General features: G+C 41.5%; 1 protein-coding gene across 2 annotated transcripts in view; it reads right to left on the bottom strand.

Annotated features, from left to right (window-relative positions):
- SGPL1 (sphingosine-1-phosphate lyase 1) overlaps window positions 1-22,366 on the bottom strand; it is a 51,550-nt gene that overhangs the window by 2,809 nt on the left and 26,375 nt on the right. For both annotated transcript variants that reach the window (XM_019712448.3, XM_019712449.3), the window contains 11 exons: window positions 21,538-21,605; window positions 18,246-18,393; window positions 15,821-15,897; window positions 14,286-14,414; window positions 7,742-7,830; window positions 6,284-6,389; window positions 4,754-4,852; window positions 3,935-4,084; window positions 2,704-2,942; window positions 1,446-1,592; window positions 350-470 (listed from right to left, as the gene is read on the bottom strand). In XM_019712448.3, coding sequence (XP_019568007.3) covers window positions 350-470; window positions 1,446-1,592; window positions 2,704-2,942; window positions 3,935-4,084; window positions 4,754-4,852; window positions 6,284-6,389; window positions 7,742-7,830; window positions 14,286-14,414; window positions 15,821-15,897; window positions 18,246-18,393; window positions 21,538-21,605 — 1,373 coding nt within the window. The remainder of the gene's footprint in view (window positions 1-349; window positions 471-1,445; window positions 1,593-2,703; window positions 2,943-3,934; window positions 4,085-4,753; window positions 4,853-6,283; window positions 6,390-7,741; window positions 7,831-14,285; window positions 14,415-15,820; window positions 15,898-18,245; window positions 18,394-21,537; window positions 21,606-22,366) is intronic.

Genomic DNA, 22,366 nt, shown 5'->3' with positions numbered 1-22,366 from the left:
GCCCAAAGGAACTATCCTCTGGGATTTGCTGTAGGAAATTCCAGCAAAAACAGGTTTATTGCCTTTACTGTGTCAAATTTTTCTTTTCAAATAGACACTACTACTGCCTGGCCCTGTGGAGCACTTTCAAATTTACAAGATGCTTCATATATATAGTATATCTGATTCCAGACTAAAAAACTCTAGGAATGGGTGAGGCAGAGATCGTCCGCTCTAATTCACTAAGGAAACAGATTTGTGGCGAAGGGGCAGAGGCAGGAACAGACTCAGGGCCATCTGATTCTTTCAAATTGCCCCTCCCAACAACACTTAAACTTCCACAGGAAGGAAAAGCCCCACATGTGCCTACCATCCCTGTGGTCTTTGCTTTAGGGTTCTTCATGATCTGAGTGACAGATTCCCGGACGTCCTTTAGGAACTGTATGGCTACTCGCTTCCGGGTATGTACTAACGTGACGCAGAAGTGAATACTATGGGAGAAGAGAGAGACAAAGAGAGGTGAACCTTGGAAGAAGAAGAAAAAAAACCCCAAAATAAAGCAGCTCCAAACACAGGAATTCATCGGCTGCTTTTTCATGTTATTGTGACAAATACGTCATCTACGCTGTACCCAACCCTGGGAATCAAGGCTCTCAAATACACGGGTTGTGAAGCATGGGCTGGCAAAGGGCGTCTCGGCGTGATCGAGAACCCTCCTGACAGAAGGAGAACAACTGGCTGCTCTGTCCCACCCCTCCCCTCCAAAACTGTCCACCCCAAGTACTTCACCCATGTGACCACCAGCGGGATGCTTTTATCTTAGACGACAAACCCTCATGGGGATAAGGCCATCGGGGGCTTGAAGGATGTCAGAGCGAAAAAGAAACCCTCATTTCCCTTGGGGTAGATTGGGGTACAGAGGGATTGTGAAGAAAAAACTGTCCAGATGGGATTGCCAATGGTGCCAACACATGAAGGACACTGAAGAGACCTCTTCTATTGGGGTCGAGTGTTTATTTAAAGGCATCGTGGAATATCAGGTGAGAAAAGCATACTGAAGAAGACAGTAGCAGGCCTGAATGACCAGAAGCCCTCTAGAAGGTTTTAAGCTAAATGTCACTCCGGTAACGAGCCGGTTTATAAGACCAATCTGATGACGGGACAGACGGATCGGAGAGTACGGAGCCTAGAAAGATAGTGGAGATGGGGGAGCGGGGGGGTGGGGGGTGCAGAGGGTCTTATGACCGACCCCTGATCTCAAGAGGCTGCCACCTAATTTTGCCCGAGTTTAAAGCTAATGGTCCTGCTTTGATATTGAGTAACTCCAAGGCAGAAATCTTATAGCTACTATAGTTGCCACTATAGTGCTGGGATCGAGCAGTCAATCACCATACTCGGTCACCTTGTTATCCGAGTTCTTCAAAAGTCATGGACAAAGGAAGGGAAAGATGCTTTTGCAAGCTTACCTGGATGGGAACTGCAGCTGGTTCAAGTTCCACCCCTTTGCAGTCATCAGGTTAAATAGTCGGTAGATGTCAAAATCATGGGAGCCCAGAGCAATGACTGACACTTGAGGATCCCCAAAAACAAAGATGCCTTTGATATTTTCCAGTCTTAAAACAAACAAGAAAAGGAACAAAAAGGAAATTCAGACATAACTATTCCTCTGATCATGAATTCTCGTTGATCAACCAATGTCTCCCTTGTAATACAATCTGATCTTTTGGGGCTTTAGTGCTTTCATCTTCTAAAATGAGGTGGCTAGAGTGAGATCGGTGGTTCCTAAACATTACAAATATTCAAAGGCCCAAACCCCATGTAGACTCAATGACTCAGAATCACTGCTTCCTAACCTGTCTGCCCAACTCCAAATTATGATTTGACATGGAGGGGCACCTGAGGCATAAAAGATGTACTTTAAACAGAAAATACTGTAAAAATAATCCCTCCATCCTTTTTTTTAAAAAAAGCCATATAGGAAATCCCTAAAGTGAGAAATGGTACAGCAGTTCTCAACAGATGGGAATATCAGAACTATATGCCGGCCTTTTTCAAATGAGACATGCCCATGGTCACTTCCATTCACCTTCAAGATTCTGAAAAAGCCTCCCCACTACTGGTGACACACAGAGAAACAAGTGGGTAATACGTGAATAGATAAGCTAGACAAAGCACGCAGCCCAGTTCTAGCCTTGTCATAAGGAGATTTCATCACCCCCACCCCCAATTCTTTTCTTGTTCCAGTGATGCTCCAAGTGTGATTCCTAGACTGACAGCATCAGTATGCACTGGGAGCACCCCAGAAACGCAAACCCCCAGACCCCCACTCCAGATCTACTGCATCAGAATTCTAGGAGTGGGGCCCAGCAATCAGCATTTTAACGAGCCCTCGAGGTGATCAGGACGCACGGTCAAGTTTGAGAACCACTGTCCTAACCATTGAACTGTGTGTTAGCACTTGGTAAGAGCTGCCAGTTGTTAAGACATCCTTGCAGACACGATGGCCTACAGGTGAAGGCCCGATGAGACCCTCCAAGTCACAGCAGAGCAAGGGCATTTATCCTCCCAGGCCAGCACCACAGTCCTAACCTGCTGCCCTAGGCCCCTGGTCTCTCAGGAGACAGCAAATGGGCTGTGGCTACGGGTGCTGGGCCGGGCAGGTGCCCTGAGCCCACCAGCAGACAAAGCAAGAGACAAGGCAGAATCCCAATCTCCCACACATACTCGGACTTGAGGAAGCGAGCAGTTTTGATGATCTGTTTGGTAGCTTCAACATAGCCGCTCTCACCGAAGTGCATCAGGGCGGCCCAGCAGGCTGCACTAATGCCACCGGGCCGTGAGCCCGCGATGGTCGGGGAAGCGTAGATGCCACCCTGCCAGTCTGGATCGACGAAGAACTGATAGCTCCTGTACTTCTTGTCACTGTACAACACCACGGAGGAGCCTTTGGGGGCGTAGCCATACTGGGGGGAAGAGGCAGACAGGTGAGTGTCCTGGCCCGAAACGCGCATCGTGCAAATTTCTCCTTCACGTGTCAGTTTCTCTATGACATGTTCCCCACTCACATTAAAAATTCACTCTTAGAATGTTAAATAAAGGCTAGAGGGAACTGACGGGATGATTCTGTTTCAGGGATGAGGAGTCTGAGGCCCAGGAAGAAGAGTGCCTACTTCTCCAGTTAATCGGTTTCCCTCCCCTCTCACCTAGCGTGTGGTTTTCCTGATTTAAAACATTAAGGGAGGGGTATCTGTCAGGATGGAAGCAAAGATAAATTTCCACTGGAAGCCAGGAAAGGATGGAATTCAAGCCACTTGGAACAACTAAAATCACGATCTGACTCCCTTCTCATCTTTTTCTGCTTAGTGTTAGACCTCCGTTTTAAGAACATTATGGTGCTCAGAATCTAGAAGCTACTTACTCCAGCTTTAAAATAAACTGACGTAGACTTTGCCTCAGTCCACAGCAGGTGACAGGCATGGACATTTCAAACATTACAGGCTGAGCATTCCTGAATTAAGTTCTTCCCTTTTTCAAAAGGAATCTCCTCTCCTGCCATTTGGGTGCAGGAGCCCCCATCGCATCGGGGCTGCAACATTAACATACCTCCTCTCTCAGGAATACCAGTATCAACCTCACCTCCACCCTCCCCCAAATAATCTCAAGGCTTTGGGGAACTCATTTTTATAAGGGTCACTATACTAGCAGGTCCCAGTTACATACAGAAATTCTCTCAGCCATAAGACACAAAGATAACAGGTTCCTTTCCACTATTGCTTGGCACCTCTATCATTACACACCTTGTCACCTCAATCAGCCGCCCTGGTGAGAACAAAGAGCCAGACTTAACTTTACATTTTAAGGGGAAGCTAATGCTTTAATCAATTTATTTTGCTGATAATCGTCAAAATAATCCACTGTCTACTTTGATTAACATTTGGCCTCTTCCTTAGCTCACCTTGTGGGTGTCCGCTGAAATGCTGGTCACACCTTTCACCCGGAAGTCAAATGGCTGCTCCAGTGGGTACCCTGCTTTCTCCATGAAGACGATGAGGAAGCCCCCCAGACAAGCGTCTACATGAAGAGGTATTTTGTATCTGACAGCCAGCTAGTTCCAAAAAATAAAGACCATGGGAAATTTCATTTGTAGCCCTAGAACAAGAACTTCACAAGGCATGGTCGGGAAGGTGGGCTGTAACCACCAGGCCATTACGTACTATGTCTCCCATGTTTTAAAAAACAGGCTATTTTCGACATTCCTAATAAAAAAAGCTCATCTTTCAAATGTACTCAGCCCTCACAATAATTCATCTGAAATGTGGGATCTATTTTATATTTAAATAGGCAGGGCCTCAAACTCATTGTAGAATTAAGCGGGAAATGAGTAGCCCTGACTGTGGCGGCCTCTGGAGAAAAGGAAAAGGTCCTGCTTTAGTAACCGTGGGTGGGGGCGTGGGGAGGGGTGCCACGGGGCAGCATGTTGAGGACCAGGCTGGCAGACACGCTCCAACATGCTGGTCGTGTCCCTATCTGAATCAAGATGTCAGCCCTACTTTAGAACATCCAACTTAAACAAAGCCTTCTTCTCCCTTCTATTACTCCTCCCCCATAGCAGAAGCTAACCATCAGGGGCTCCAAACACGGCTGATGAGAGCTAGCCATCACTACTGTGCTAAAATCCAAACTCAGAATCGCTCCTATTTACCCGGTACTGCACCATGAGGGTCTATTTTAAAACCTTAATTTGACTGCCAAGGAGTCCATTTCTCTCTCGTACCTTGGCCACTTCAGGGACAGGATCTATCACCCCGTGAGGAAACTGGGGCGTAGAGCAGACGAGCATGGCGGTGTTCCTGGAGATGGCTCTTCTCATTGCCTAGGGGTTTAAGGTTGAAGGGAAAATGAGCATCCACTCCGCACTTCTCTCTCCCACTGCCAAGATTAATCGAGACTGCTAACTTGGAATTCCGGCTCCACTAGTGCCCTCCTTCCCCTCTCCAACCTGGGAGAAGACCGCCTCCCAAACAAGGTGGCAGAATACAAACAAGGCCAGATGGGCCCATCTGAGGAACAGAGTGAGAGCACAACACAAAAACAGCAAAATCACTGTGGAGGTAAAAGAATACAGGGCCATGAGGCAAAACAGCCGAATGTGAGTCCCGCCCCACAGACCACAGAGAAACCTTGAGGAAACCAATGCACTGTTTGTTTCCTCATCTGGGAACTACTGTGATACTAATAGTTTCTACAACCTCCTTGGGCTGTCCTAAGGCTCAAATGTGACGTTGACAGCACTCCGAAAACTGGAAACTTCTTCTACACAAATGCGAGGCATAAAAATAATTACTGAAGGAATATTATTCAGCCTTAAAAAGAAATGCCATGTGACAACATGGATGAACCTGGAGGACATTATGCTAAGTGAAATAAGCCAGGGACAGAAAGACAAAGATTGCATGATCTCATTTATATGTGGAATCTAAAACAGTCAAACTCATAAAAGCAAGAGTAGAATGGCGGGTGCCAAGAACTAGAACATGAGGGAAAGGCGGACACGCTGGTCAAGAGGTACCAAGTTTCCGTTATGCAAGATAAGTTCTGGAGAGCTAACGTACTGCCATGGGACTATTTAACCAGTACGGTTAATACCGCATTGTATACTTGAAATTTGCTTAGAGATCTAGAGGCTGGTCTTCAGTATTTTAACCATGAAAAAAAAGAAAAAAGAAAATAGTGATATATGAGGTTGATGTGTATGTTAAAACATTGATTGTGATTATTTCACAATGTATACTTACAGAAAATACTAAGTTCTATACCTTAAATATATACAACTTTTTATTTGTCAATGAATTAATATGTTAGTTAATAAATACCTCAATAAAGATGGGAGGAATAATGCTAGTGTGAATAAATGGGAACAGTTCACCTCTGGAAAAAAAATTATTCTAATGGCAATGGTACTAATTCATGCCAGTCAGAACCACAGTGAGAGTCCTGGGGCAAGTTAGTCCATGCTCATTTTACAAACAGAGAAAAGAAAGGGATGGCGCTGAAACAAAGCCCAGGTCTTTCAAGGCTCCCGTTAGGAACTAGACCATCTTCCTATTAGAATTCATGAATCGACGAAAAGACTGAAGAAGCTGCAATCAATCACCACTGCCAGTGGTAGTTTTTGCAACTGTGGCTGCTACAAGCAAAGGCATTTCGAGCCTATTTGCACACAACACTAGAAAACCAGTCCATCAGGTGGTACTTCCTGCTTCTCGCAGCCCAAGGCAGAAAATGGCCCTTCAGAAGAACTCACCCGAACATCCACCTCCATCATTTTGTTCAGTGGAACTCGTATAATCTTCATCCCAAAATAATGGGCGGCTTTGTCAAACGCAGCATGGGCACTCTGAGGGGCCACACTAAGTGACAGGGAAGAAGAGAACAATGAAATTCAGATCAAAACGGGATTCTGGAGGGAGCACAGTTAGCAGCCAACTTAACTCATCAGGGGTAAAGCTCTAATTATTTTTCCTCAAATTTTAAAAAGTGTTTATATTTACTTTTTAAGCACAAAAAGAGGTCAACTGATATTCTAGAGAAACTTCCCTATTATTTAGGAGATTATTTTGGCAACAGAAAGAACTCGGAAATAATCGCACATCAAGGGATCCAAAGCATAAATTAGGGCTGACGTGTGAAAAGGACAGGAAACTTGGATCAGATCAACATAAAGTGGAGCCTTCTAGCGGCTGCCTATCCAAAGACAGGGTAGGTACCTCAGTGGGGAGAAAGCTTCCTGACATGACACATGTTCAAGGAGAAAACGTACGATTGCTTAGCAGGGATGTTAAAGCAGCAGCTGAGCATCAGCTCAGTGGTCCCTCCATCTATGAAAGACAATGATCCTGTGACAAACTAAAAAGTCCCCATTTTCACTACACACTTGGAAGCAGCATTTCAAATAGTACTGAAAAAGGAAACTGAGTCATAATTATTTGCTTCCAGACATCACTCATTTGCTCCACTTTTATAATTAATCTGTTCCCTTTTAAGGCAGAAAAATCTATTACTTAATAAGTACCAAGCACTAAAGATTTAGGTATGAAGAAAGATGGCGACCTGATTTATTTTCTTAGGCTAAGTATGAATCATAGCTTGAGAGCATGTGCAACAAAACCCTTAGTCACCAACACTTGCAGCAAAAACATTCACCCAAACGTCCTATAAACACACTGTACAAGGAGGGTCTAGAGAAAAAAATGCAACCAAGTATCAAAATTATGACCATGGGGTGGCAATGTGGGTAAATCTCAAAAAAGATTCTTAAAATTTTTCCTCCCAGAAAACAACCTTCAGGTTGAAATTTTCTTAGGGAGCACCCCAAGGCCGCCTGTTATAGTTAACAAACTTGCACTGAATTAAGATAAACAAAGGCTGAAAGTAATTTATAATATCACAGAATTCAAAGATAGAGTCCTGTCACTCTGTCACTTTGAGAAAAAGGTTCTCATTCTTACTTGCAGTATGTACCACGTATAAACTGGAAGTGTGTGTGGGGGACGGGGAGCAGGGAATGATCTTAAAAATTAACTCGCTGATCCACTCAGGAGTTTGCTGAATATGAAGTCATGGGTCAAGGGCACAGCACAGGAGGAAAGAGGGCTGGAATTGCCAAAAAAGACGCAGAAAACAGATTGTCAGGCTGTCTCATTCAGCGTATTCCAAACATACAAATCTAAGGCGGCCGGGGAACCCAGCCACTCACACATACATTTCTGGAATTTTGATCCCATTGTCTAAGGCCAGATCCCGGTAAGCTTTGCAGGCCATCAGTATGCTTTCTGTCCCCCCAGAGGTCACCTGTAAAAAAGAAGAGACACCATCTGTGAAAGGGAGTGAGAGAGCTATCATCACGTGTTTCCCATCCTCATGTCGCTGTGTCTGGTGCAGAAACAGACACGGTCTCACATGCCACAGAGGAGACAATGCTATGTCTTCCAGAGGAAAATTTCACTTTGTTGGCTAAGCCCAATCTTGGATCAGGAGAAGAGTAAAACCTACTAACTAAGAATGAGCAGACGCTCTGCACTGTCTGGACAAATGCACACCTTCCCAGATCTGTGCACAATCCATTTCCATATTAATTCATCCCATTGCAGATGCGATAGGATATTTTATTCCATTCAAAAGCATCAAGACTGACTTTGATTTAAGTGTTCAATGCCCACTGAAGAATGTAAAGTTGTGAAGTTACAAGTCGAGTAAACTATACATCAGATGACCGATTTAGGCATTCCCAAGTGACCCTGTGGCTTCTGACAAGTTTGAAAAAAGAAAGCAGAAGCCTCTACTTAGAGTCTGTTATCTTACTTGTCTGAAATGAAAACAAAAATCCTAGTTTTTTAAATGAAATAAAATGTTTTCCTGAAGCTAGATCTAGCCCCTCTGAAATTGATACAGGCCAATTTCTTTACCAGAGTTGAAACAAAAAGATGCAGAGGTTAGTTCATTCATCCTACTGTCCTCACTGGATTACAAACTCATGACGGTGAGTACCAGTCTCTTCGTGACAATATTCGTGGCACCTGTCCAGTAGCTGACACCTAACAGCCCCTCAATGAACATTTCTTAATGCCTGATTTGACTTTTAGTAAACTATGATTACTAACCCATCTAGCTATCTTTTGATAACATCTAAGAATGAATAATTTAAAAAAATGAACAGAAAAAAAGCCATAGCACTGAGGTAGGCAGGTATTTTCTTAGATTTATCATTTCTGAAGATTCATCCAATCTTATATAGTTTTTTCATTTTACAGGTGAGAAAACTGAGCCCCTAGGCTACTAAAGTGAGTCACCCAATGTCACCCTCTAGCATTGGTTGATAAGTAAAATTTTCTACATTTTCGTATTTAGTGTAGCTTAATATGAGATGGAACGAGAGAGGGTAGAAACTAAAATGTCCTAATATCCACATATAGGACAAAAATAGCATTAGCTACAAAATGCCAGTGGTCCAGAGTTATATGGAAGATCAGCTGAGAAAAGTTAGTCATTTTTTGATTCAGGAAGTCTTCGTGAAACATAGAACCATCATCCACAAAGTAAGGCATTACACATGGGCACAGAACACTTGTTTGTCGGTCTCCGCATTTCTATGCTGGAGAAGACGAAGCGTACAGTTGAGGTCAGCTCTGCAATCAGCAGCATGCTCTGTGGTCCAGCATAAAACCTCAGACTGTCACATGAGGAGCCAAACGCACTGTGAAGGAAGTCTGGAAAGAACCAGCAAACCCCAGTCTCCGGGGCGTCTATCTCTTACTAAGGTCCAATGATGACCTCAGCAAAAATATTTCCAAACCCTACTCACTCACTCACTTCACATGTCCTATTTTTAGTACAGTAAGTGCTCAAATCAACACGTTTGTTGGGCAAACCCCAGTGTACTTCTGACTGTAAAAGCAGGAACACGTAAATTCTACTTCTAATTTTTATTTCTGATCCCCAAATTCTGTGTTTAAATATGCTATTCTCCCATTTCCTTTCACCACACCCAAAGAAAAACAAAAATTTAGTTGTGAAGTAAGAAAATAGAGCCCTCAACAACTACCTGTTATGTTAGACAACTTCTTTCAACATATATAAAAACTCTCACTCTGCTATGTAATAGGAATGTCAGAAAACAAGAGTAAGACCATGACCTATCTGGAAATTTGTTTTAAATGGTGTTTGGCCCTAACGGCATTTGCGTAAGCCAAGACTATTTTCCTTGGCAACCTAATCACTTTTGGTATATGAAGTCACCTCGCATCCATTCTGAGGCAAATGAAGTTAATAAAAGGAAAGAAAGTTGAAGGTTAAAGAACAAAGAACGAGAAGAGTTTAATACCTTAATTGGGAATAGTCTGAAAACAATACAGCCATTTGGCTTTGTCTTCATATTTCCCACCTCTGAACTCTGAACTTTCTTCACCAAAAGCAGCTCATCAAGAGAGACTCAGAGACAGAAAGAGATAGAGATAGAGACAGAGACAGAGAGAGAGACTGGGGAGAAACTCAAATCATCCCAGAAGTAATTAGTTACCTTATAAAAGTCTAAGTATTAGAAGAGACTGGGGCTCTTAGACTCTGTCCTCCAGATCCCTGACACACCCACTTAAAAAGATCCTAACGAGAGCAACATGTTTAAATGTACCAATGCAAAAGCAAACAGAAACACCCTCGTATGGGACTTCTGCATTAAGACAGAAGACTAAAACTACTTCACAGATTTTTCTCTCCCCCCAAACCAGTAAGAATGAAGAAAAAAATAGTAAAAACCTGCAATAACAGCTACCAAACAAGGAAAGAGAGATAATCTAATGCAATAAACTTCAACTAGTGGCAATGAAAACAAAAGAAACAGAAGTTTCCAAGCCATAGCAGAGAACAAAACATAGTTCCAAGCCCTGGAAACTGTCCGGGTGAGTCAGCGAAATCCTGAGACTTCTCATTAACTCCCCCCAAATCTTCAAAGGAGCAAGTGGAGGGGGTCTCCTTCTTTCCTGATCTTTAGATCAGTGAGTGGTGGACGTGATGGCTAAGGAGAAACAAGCAAAATGGGGAGCGAGAACATCTGGACTGACACTTGAAAGTATATACTTCAGGGATACAGGATGGGTTCAATAAATAATCAAAGCCCAAAGCGTATATTATTCTCTTCCAACTAGACAGTGAACTCTGGTAGATAGCTTTTAACAAATCTCAGAAGATGAGATCTAGATATATTCTAATACAGGTGGAACAAAGCTTTAGCTGAGCCCTGCCCCCAACCAAACACTCTCAGACAAGAAATCATCCACTCTGCATCAAGAACAAGAACAAAGAGAATGTCTAGAGAGAGCCACCACACATGAGCCAAGAGGAAAGAAAAGGGCACGGTAACTATGTAGACATACACAAAGAAAAAAAGTAGTGTGCAAAATAAAAGCCCAGCTCTGAAGGTAACCACCCAAGGAACTAAAGGAAATTCCTCATAACCGTCACTACAGGACAATATCACAAGAACATGAATTCAAGAAAACAAGAGTTAAAAGACTAGACAATGAAACAACAAAATGAAACTGCAAACTTCAAAAAAAACAAAAAAAAAACAGAGTACCAAACAACACCAATACAGAACTAATAAATAATTAGAAACAACAAGGAACAGAACCAACACTGCTGAGAATAAAAAGACTGACTTAGAGGAAAGGTTTAAGGTAAGTTTAGTGAACCCATATAAATAAGACAGAGACTGAAAGATCAATGTCACGCCACACTTGGAGAACTGTGTCCATCTGGCTAGTTGTAGACAACCAAAAAGCATTCAGTGAATGACAGGAATGGTTGGCAATCTGTGAAATCACATTGTTTAAGGGAGCAGCTGGGTAACCTAGGAAAAACGAGAAGATTCAGGGGGAAAGAGGTTTTCAAGTATAAAAGCAATTACAGAACTTCTATTTCCAGAAATACAGATTATGTACCGTGGGCAACCCTCCTACCTGAAACAACTAAAACTCCTGATGAAACAAATATTTTTTTACCTCCACCACTGAGCTAACATAAAACAATATACTGAACCCCAAAACAAAGCAAAATCAAGGATCCTACAAGGTAAGAGAGTGCCAAAGCTGGCTTTAACTCTGAGGGCTGCTATCAACCAACCCCCAGAGATCTCAAACTCCCGCTCTGACAAATGAACCGGAGATAAATTCAGGGCCTGCTCCAAGTAAGGAGTCTCATGGTAGATGGCTGAAAACCCACATTCTGGGTGGTACAAGAAATCAATCCCACTGGCACAAAAGGGGACAGCAAGAAAAATTGCTTTTCTCAACCCTGATGCTCAGGTAAAGAAAAATAAGATCTCTCAAGAATGTGTAACAGGACAGCTTTTATGTGAGTTTGTGGTCTGAATTCACATTACCTCTGTAGCACAAAACCACAAGCTGAGACTTGTACTTAAACGGGTTCCACTGTGGTAGCACTTCCCAGAAATTCCCCAACAGCTGGCTGAAGTAATTACAAATCTTCTCTGGAAGAACTTAACTTCAACCTAGGTCTCAAGGTTAAGTTCCCAGGAAAATGAGTGGCTCCCAGTTTAAAAAAAAAAAAAAAAAAATCACAACTATAAGGATATAAGACAATATGAGTGAAACCAGCAGAAACAAAAAAGTCAGGCTCATGAGTAATGGACCTGTCAGACAGAGAATATAAAATAATGATGTGCAATATATTTAAATAAACAAAATACTAATATAAGCCAAAGAAAGGGACAATAAAGAACAACCAAGCAGGTTTTAAAACACACACACACACACACAAAAAAAAAAACAATTCTTAAAAAAAAACACAGTACATGAAATTTAAAAACCCAACAGAAAAACTAAATGTAGATTAGACACAACTAAAGAGGAAATTAATAAAACCCCTGTATTTATTACACAGCTTCAAGTTATCAACTAATAGCCAGTCTTCCATCTACCTCCAACTGCCCTACCATTGTTGCTGTTGAGACTGTCAGTTGTTCTAATAGTTACACCTTTATAGGTTATCTATGTTTTCTAACTGCTTTAAACACCAATTAAATGTGTGTTAGCCCTTCTCACTCTACCCTTTATGTTTCTTAACCTCTCTTTTGTCTTTCTATTTTTTGTCTCTCTGGATTTTTTCTGGTTAATTTTGTTTCTTCTGTCTTGTTCCATAAATTTGACTTAGGAACCGCGTAACTATTTTACACAGTTTTAAATGAACCAGGGCTCCTTGGACAAATGGCTGATTCTGGGTCTGGAACAGAAAATGTATGAGGTAAACACAGGATATTTCATCAAATAAAAAAAATTTTGTCAAAAAAAAAAGAGGAGGAGGAAGAAAGGAACCTTTCAAAGACTACACTGGGTCACACTAAAGGACCTAGGAGCCGAAATTAAGAAGCTCCCACTGGCCAGTACGGAAATTTGGGCATTAAGCTGGCTAACAACCGTGACGGATTGAAGCACACATAATATTCTACAATTTATCCACCCTACTGTTGATAGACATTTGAATTATTTCCAGTTTTTAGCTCTCATGAACAATGTTGCTATGAATACACATCTGTCCTGATACACAAATGTACTAGTTTTTCTGTGATATATCCTGAGTAGAAGAATTTCAGCGTCATAAAATGTGTACCTTCAACTTTACTGGATAAAGTCAAACTGTTTTGTGTTTAACTGTTTTGTGGTTGTGGTCTCTTAAAAGTTCATAGTCTAATGGCACAGGAGAATACCTATATGCTGTAAGTATATCATCATCTCCCGTCTCTATCATCCCGTTCATCTAAATGCCATCAAGGAACCCAATTGCTAGATTATGGTTGGTTCAGTTTTTAACAATTTGGAATTATTTTTGGAAAATGAATGCCAGGAATACCAGTTTTGTTAGCTACTGAATATCTGAAATGGTGCCGACGTAAGAGTAAACCAACACTGCTTACTGGAAAAAACAAAAAAGTAACTATACAATATTTTTGACTTTGGATAGACCCTTCAATAAATTTGCGGACTTTATAACGATTATAAAAGTATCTGATAGGGTTAGCACCTCTAGTTACCATTACAGCATCCTGGGTTAAATCTATCGATCCTACATAAGCTAAGATTTAGTTTTTTTCTACAGAAGACAGTATCAGTTTGTAGTAACAACTCTAAACGGAAGTTTATTAATCACAGTTTAGGGAAACAAACAAACATCTACTGGAAATAGTTGAAACAAGGACTCCTCCTGTGTGTCTTTAAATACAATGATGTCCTTCCTCGCTCTTTATTCTTTGTTCTTAAACCCACTGAAATGAGATTTGACTTAAAGCAAAATTGGAAAGTAAACTTCCAGCTCAAGTAAAATGTGAGAAGTGTATCAACAAATTATGAGATGGTTCGACAGAATCATATAGATAAATGGGTAGGGAATGAGGGGATGACAGAGAGGGACAGGAAGAAAGGAGCAAAGAGAGATGTGGCAAAATATTTACATTTAGTGACCCTAGGGTGTTGTTTAAACTATCCTAGCAACTTTATGTAGGTTTAAAGTTTTTCAAAATAAAAAATTAAAGAGAAAAAAATATCTAGAAGAACATATGCCAAAATGTTGATACTATATGGATTACAAAATTACTAGTATTTTAAAATTGCTATTAATCTGGATCTTTCTACAATAATCACATATCACTTGTGTAATTAAAAAAAGTAAAATGATTTGAATAAACTCTTACATTTTAAGCTAAAAAAAAATATAGGACGCCACTTGCATATACTTACACATCCACAGGAATCTGGTCCCCCATTAAACAGGGAACAAGCTATCCTCACAATCTCTGCCTCTATCTTCCGCAGTCCTGGGAAGATATCTGGATGCAGCGGATTGCTCCATGCAAAATCTCCATAAGCCTGCAAAGACATGTAAGCAGGTATGAAGTAAGACAACTGCACTGCATAGGACAAAGCATCATACACTAAACAAAAGTTTCTAGGTATTTGGTACAACATTAGAATCTGGAAAAATGGGTAAGATATGTTCCCTAACCTAAAGAAGATCAAAATGTAGTGGAGACATACATGCAAGTAAATTTTACAAGGTGGTAAGAAAAGAGGTATAAATGTGGTTAAAAGCACAGACTACAATGCTAATCAGATCCAGTTTGAAGTCTTAGCTTTGCCTGTCACTTCTAGCTGTGTAATCTTAGGTCAAATGACCTCTCTGAGGCTGTTTCCTCATATGCTACAGGAGATAATTACGGCACTGATCTGATAAGGGTTCTAGCGATAAGCAAACGCATGCAAAGCACTTAGAAGAGTGGCTGGCAAAGCCACTATTGAAAGTGCAACGCCAGATGTGTGTACATGAGGGAAGGGGCCTTCAAAGAGGGAATAATGAACATCCTGAGTGGTCTGGAGTTGTCTGCTTCATGGAACATTCATCATTCAGAATGGGAGGAATGAAGGAGAGAAAGGAAAACAACCTAACAGCAAGGTGTACTCTGTCAAGAGAAAAGACGGAAATCAATGTTTACATGGGAAAGTCATAATAGGAGTGATTGAAAAAAAAATTAGGTGGGAGCTGAGTCAGGAAGGGACTTGTATTTTCTGGTACACAAATAAGCAGCTTGCGTTTTATCCCGTACATAATGAATGGGAAGCCAGTGAAGGATTTTTAAGCACAGAAGTAAGATCGGAGCATTAAGTCAAAACACAGCTGAGCAAGACCTGGAATAGTTAGTAAGGTATGAGCAGTCTCATGATTATAATAATCGAACACAAAGACTTCAGAGACCATCAGTCAATGCTAATTTTATATGACAAAGTGGGACTCCAAAAATAAGTTTGACTAGAAATGAAAAGTGCTAAAGGCAATTCTAAAATCAATAAAAAATGAGAGTTATCTTAATTACAAGTGAGACCCCCACTCATTCTCAGATCATCTGATTTGAGACTCAGGCAGTACAGGAAATGATGGCCAAGTTTCTATCCCTTGTCTCTTATCAAACAAAATATGTCTCATCATTAATAATCTCAAATGATGGGACTATCTTCCCTGGTAACCTTCTTTCTACACAGGGTGCCTACAGCCTGGAAACATAAGTGGTATTTAACTTATTACAGATGGAAGATGTCTTTGACACTATTACACATATTCAGCTGCTTGGCTGAAGAGAAACTTTCTAGGCTTCTTTAGTTGTATTTTAACAGTAAACATTTCTTAAGTAATTTTAAAATGACAAAAGTTAAGGAGAAACAACGAGGTACCCTAAACTGGCACAGACCACACACACCCCCTTCGAGCACTGCGCATTCACCTTCACGAGGAGCTCGGTGAGCTTCTCCTCCCCGCTGTACACCGCGCCGGAGGCTCGCCCTTCTTGCCACATGACATCTGTAGAGAGAGTTAAGGCCACTGGGTCAGTGAGCAGAGACTTGGGAAGGCAGGTTCTAGTATAGCAGAAATGTGAAGAAACCCCTCTGAATACAAAAGACAAAAAAAAGTTTGAGTGGAAATCCAAAGACGTCCTTATATTACATCAAGAAAGAAGGCGTTCCCATAGAGCTGTTGTAGCAAAATAAAGGTGAGAGGTGATCAACTACGATCAACAACAGTATGGAAAAGGTACCCACCGCAGCCAAATAGAATAAAGACAGTCCAATAATAATGCTGTCCTCATCCCCAGCTGCCTGCTAACAGCGGAAAAATTTCCCTCTATTTATATACTCATTTCCTGTTCTCTGTATGGTAGCTCGACCTTTTTCTTGCAATGCTTCCTTCGTCTCCCCCTTGCGATCCAGTCAGAATTAGTGTGGGAATTGTTATGAGCAGAGTTGGCAGAGAAGAGCAACACAAAAGTGAAATTTCAATATCAGGGCTGGAATCAGGGAACCGAATCCATGACTAGACAAGCCACAACGAGACATCGGAGTCTCAGGGGCCCCTCCTTCAGACGAGCCTGGAAACCCACACAGAATTAGTCACCTGCTTCCAACAACATACGCTGCAGCATTCCGGATCAGGTACACTGTCAGCACCAGGACAAAGCCCCGGGGAAAGGCTCCTGACTGGAATGTAAGGTCAGACTTTCTCCTTCCTGTCTGAGAGTCTATGTTACACCAACATATCTGAGAATGGGGGTATCTCAGGTCCTTTTGCTACCACGTGGCTGTGCCCTAATGAAAGTGGTAGTGAGAAAGCAAATGCAGGAACACACTGACTGAAAACTATAGCCCTGGCTCTGCAAAGCAAAGATCTTCAGCTCCAACAAGAGAGCAGGACTGAGTAGTGACTATCCAGACTCATCTCTCAATCTCTCACAATCTGCCAAACTCTGGCCTGCAGCCAGCTGACTTTCCCTCTTTCCTGAGAGGACACTGCTCTGTACCAGGCATGTCTTCAGACCAGAGATCACCACTCTCACAAGTAGAATACATGGTTTCATTTCCTGTTCTTTTACTGGTGCTACACAGTATGGCAATGGACAGTGACTTAAAAATGGAAGGGGAGGAAACATGGTGGCATAAGCCAGCACTCAGAATCACAGAAATCCTTCATACAGGTCTCAGTACTAATCCCTGCTGTATACCACCTATAAAATCCTGGACTGTGTCTTTGTACCAGCCAATGTCAAAAACTCAACACGTGTCAATCAGACATTTTAAAATGCATCTGTTGAAATGCAACGTAGTATCCTAGGTTGAATCCTAGAACATAAAAACGGACATGAGTGGAAAAACTGGTGAAATAGGAAAAGAATTTGTGCTTCAGTTAATAGTGCTGCACCAATGTTAATGTTTTAGTTTTTACAAAGGTACCATGGTTATTTTAGATGTCAATATCAGAAGCTGGGCAAGGGATATATGGGAAATCTCTGTATTATCTTTGCAAATTTTCTATAAATCTGAAATTATGCTAAACTAAAAAGCCTACTTTAAAAACATATTTGTAACATGACCTTAAGCTGTAACAAACATGCATCTGTGTTAATAGTTAACATTTATTGAGCACTTACTATATGCGTGGTCTTATACATTTACATGCATGATCTCATTTAATTTCTATAATCATCCTTTCAAGTTAAGTATTATTATTATCCTCATTGTAGAGAGACAAAAATTGAGGCATAGAGAAATTACGTAACTCACCCAAGGTCATATTTTAAGTGGACAAACCAGGATGTGAATCCAGGCTGATTCCATGGGCTGTACTCTTTAAACATTAAGCTACTTGGTGCATTTATCCTTCGTGTGTACGTGTGTGTGTGTGTGTGTGTGTGTTTGTGTATTATACAACACACTATTAACATTCTGATACACATACACACACAAATACACACACGTCATCATCTGTGTTTATCTTTTGATGAGGTAATTATAGTGACATTTTATTTTCTTCTGTGACTTTATGCAGGATCTCACAATTTCTGTAATGGAGCTATGCTTCATTTTTATTACACATATTCTCTTTTTAGAAAACAAATGTATCTGTTTTATTCAGGAAATGGAACCTTACCAAAGGAAATGGAACCAAGTTCTACTGTCTGAGATATGTTTGCTTTATGAATGAAGGATGGATAAATCTAAATATAATTTTTAAAATATGAAATTCAGCCTTCGAGACAGGAAGTGGGCCCTGCAGAGTGTATGAGTACCAGTGACGGACTGTTCTTCACCCCCACAAACATTAAACGACAGCCCAGCCAGGTAATGAAGCAGGTAGCGTGTTGCCGAGAACCATACCCATCGAGCTGTACTCCTTGAGCTTCTCCAGAACTGCAGACGAGCTCAGACCTTGGGAGGGCAGAACTTTCACATACTCTTTGTCCACTTTCAGAAATGACAAGTTCTTGTTAATATCATCCTTGGCCTTGTTCAATGCATCTTGGATCTACAAAGATAAGACAGACAAAGTTAACAAAGAATGGAAGAATACAGTACAGACAGTAGACGAACCAGTTATGACACCAAGTCGGCTGCCAAAGCCTGAGCACCACCGTACAAGTGCGACAGAACAAGGGTGGTATTTTTCCTTAGAGAGACATGGTGACAGTTTGACTGTTCAGCTATTTCCCAGCATGTGCAACATTTTCTTAGAAGTCTGAAAAGTCAACTTGCTCTCTAAAGGTCAAAAATGCACTCAATTTTCCCCGCCCTTTCCTCTGCCATGTCGAGATCACCACTGCTTTACTTGGTTTGATTTGCTAATGTCAGCATTGCTCTGAGGGCAGTATTTGGACTTTGTTCCTGCCCTGGCAGCAGTTACAGTGTGTGTGCTACGAGACACACACTAGAGCCATGAACAATAGCCAGGCAGAAAACAGGCCAAGCAGCAGTAAAGGGGATTCTGGTGCTGTGCAAGTGATGAGCTCCTTCCGAAAGCATGCGCAGGAATCAGGACTCTGCACGGCTCCCCACATATAAGCTTGACACATCCTGGGAAGTGCCAGGAAGACTGCATTCTATCTCTGCAGGCTGTAGACAGCCTGAAGTGCTAGGAGGAGCTAAGATCCTTTCTGCTACATAATTTATCACAGAGAAATAACTAGTTATTTCTTTTCCAGCCTCATAGCAACAGCTTCTGAAGCATTTTCTTTCCTTCGTTCACTCACTCAATAAATATTTGTTGAACCACCTGTGGGCCAGGAATACATAGGGAACAACACAAACTGAGGCAGTACACAGTGAAAACAATTCCTGTTCTCATGAAGCTTTTCTTTAGTAGTAGAGACAGAAAATAAAAGTCAGGTAATGAAAAGTGCTGGGGGTGGAAACAGCAGAGTAAGGAGGTAGGGTGGCCGGGGCTGCTATTTGTAATGAGATGCTTGGCTGCTAGGTTTGGGGAAGAGTGGCTACATGTCAGTTTGTGTGTGTTATAGTGATATCTACACATGATCTCACTCCAGACATTTAGTTTCTCATCTCTAGCTGTGGATCTTAGATGTGGCCCTCGGTGAAACCACAGGGAAAGCCACTCCTTTAAAACATGTTTCCAACGGGCTCATGGGAAGGCCCTGGCAGGTAGCAGAATCCACACTGTTGGGCAATGTCCGGGCATGTGATGAGCGTGACGATATTTCCCAAGTTGTAAATAAAGAATTACATTACATAAAGGGTGACCATGCAACAGGAACAAACTAGGAAAGCTGAGCTTCCATGCAGACTGAGCTGTTGTAATAAAATAAAACAGAAAAAAATGATAATGAGAGGGCTCTGAGAAAGCAGAGCCAAGTACTTCCCACCCTTAATTCTCACCTCGGCACTTCTATCACATTTTAATTTCTTCACAGCATTTATTTCAAAATGAAATTCTTATGTATTTGTTTAGTTGTTCATTTTCTGTCTGTCCTACTAAAATCTAAATGCCCCCGAGGAAGTACTTGGTCTTGGTCACCACTACATCCCCAGCACCCAGAATAGTACTTGACACTGAGCAAGTGCTCAAGAGAGCAGGGCTGCACAAGTGAATGTAAGTGAATGAATGAGAGAGGAGTGCACACATGCTCACGCAAAAACAAATAACTTTTTGTCGCTGAGCCTCAAAATCTGCTTCTAAAAAATTAAAGGTGATTATATCGTTTCTGAGTCCCTTCCAACTCTGTTATTTTATAATAAGAGAACAGAATGGGTTCTGGAACCCTAGCATTGTCTCGAAATCTGAAATCGAAGGAGCAAAGTGTGAAGAATAAGGGCAGAAAAAATACAGGGGCTGATAAGGGGAAATGCTATTATCCTCTGTGCTCCGGTCCATTCTTTCTATCTTCCCTATCCCCTACCCCTTACTCTATAAGGATTTCATTTTAGGGCTTAATATAATTTGGGGTCAAATAAAAGCCTACCTATCCACTCTCATGCACGCCTCTTCTCCACCCCAGTTATGACTTCCACTTCCCCAAAGGAAATGAACCCAAAAATACATAGTTTGGGAGAATTAGCGCAGTAGTCTAAATGGATTTCAGTTAAAGGCTGAAATATAACTGACATCTTTTCTGGTTTGGTCAGGAAAGGGGAAAGGGAATTGAAAGCCAAAAGTAAAAAAAAAAAAAAAAGCTTGAAGGAAAGCTGAGGGGTGGGGCAGGGTACTGGGGGAACTGAAGACACCCAGGGCTCATTTGCTGCCTGAAAGCTTGCAGTGGGGCCTGCCCTGTTTATCTTCATCTGCGATAAAGAATCTGTGGGAAGAGTACAGAGGTGACTGTCTTATCCTCAGCATGGGTGAGGGTCCAGAGGATACAGTGAATGGAACATACTAGACTATGGATAGGTACAAAGAGCAAGAGAATAGCTCTATTATCTAAGTGTCTAAACCTGAGATCAGCAAACTACAGCCCAAATCTGGCCTACACCTATTTTTAATTAAAAAGTTTCACTGGAACATAGCCAGGCTCACTCCTTTACCTATGGTCCCATCTCTGCAATCCCTCCTCAAGGGCAGAGCTGAGGAGTGACAGACACGGTATGGCCTACAAGGCCTAAAATGTTTCATATCCGGCCCTGCCCAGAAAAGGTTTGCCAGCCCTGTTCTAAGCCATGTAAGCGTGGTTTACATGGTTTATCCTGGATAAACATCTAAATTCAGCCCAGGCAAATACTGCTCCAAAGCACCGTGTTACTTCTGTCAGGTTTTCTAACTTCAAATTCTTTCTAACAGACATCTCCTTTCTCCTCTGCTCACCTGTGTTGGAAAAAGCCTTAAGTCAGGTTTCTCAGTCTTGGCGCTTCTGACATATTGAGCCAGATAATTCTCTGTTGTAGGGGGCACACCTGTACACTGTAGGATGTTTAGCAGTATCCCTGGCCACTATTCACTAGATGTCAACAGCATTCCCCTCCAGTTGTGATAACCAAAAACGTCTCCAAACATTGTCAAATGTTCCTAGGAGGTGGGGGACAAAAAAATCACACACACACACACACACACACACACACACACACACACACACACACGACTTGAGAATAGTGAGTTCAGTAAATAGAAAGCGATATCACCATTGGGGTGCGATAGAGGAAGCAGATCTACACAGGTTCCACTTACCTTTCGACCAATAATTGGCATCTTCCGGATGAGCTTAAAGCATCTCTTTTTAAACCTTGACCATAAACCTAGAAGAAACAAATGGTTCTATTAACCAAATAAACATCCACGGATGTGACAAGCTAGTCATAATGTATGAACTATTCAAAAATGTCCTCCGCAATCTCAATTGCTTTCAGATCACAAAGGTAGAGTTTCTTTCCTTTAAAACAAACAAACAAACAAACAAACAAACAAAAAACCTTTTAAATTTAATTTTTAAAATAAAGAATACATCATGGTTCAAAAAGTAAAACACACACACACACACACACACACACACACACACACACAGAGTTATAAGTTTCTCTCTCATCTAGCCCCAGACTCTCATCCTTCCCCCAGGTAAACTAACTACTGTAACAGCCTTCTAGAATCTCTTTATGCATATACACAAGAATAAAAATTTATTCTTATTTGTCTCTCCTTTCACGCACAAGTAGCATACCCTAACACTGTACTAGACCTTGCTTTTCTGTTTAGGAATATTCTCTTAAAGATCAGTGCTTCCTCATTCATTTTATAGCTACAGAGTATTTCATTACACGGATGTACCATAATCTATTTAACCTGCCCTTTCCTGATTGACACTTAGGTTGTCCCTAATATTTGAAATTACAAACCATGCTGAAATAAATAATCTTGCAACACACACCATACTGCATACATAAGAATACCTACAGGATAAATTCCCAGAAACAGAATTGCTAGGTCAAATGGCACACGTGTTTCAGAGTTCTTTACCTCTCCAAGGTTTCCAGATGCCCCACATTTCTCTTCCCTCCCCCAA

The sequence above is a fragment of the Rhinolophus sinicus genome, chromosome 15 (assembly GCF_057876585.1).
Source record: "Rhinolophus sinicus isolate RSI-liver-muscle chromosome 15, RSI-T2T, whole genome shotgun sequence".
In the NCBI taxonomy this organism is placed as follows: Eukaryota; Metazoa; Chordata; class Mammalia; order Chiroptera; family Rhinolophidae; genus Rhinolophus; species Rhinolophus sinicus.
This window is presented reverse-complemented; position numbering and strand designations above follow the sequence as displayed.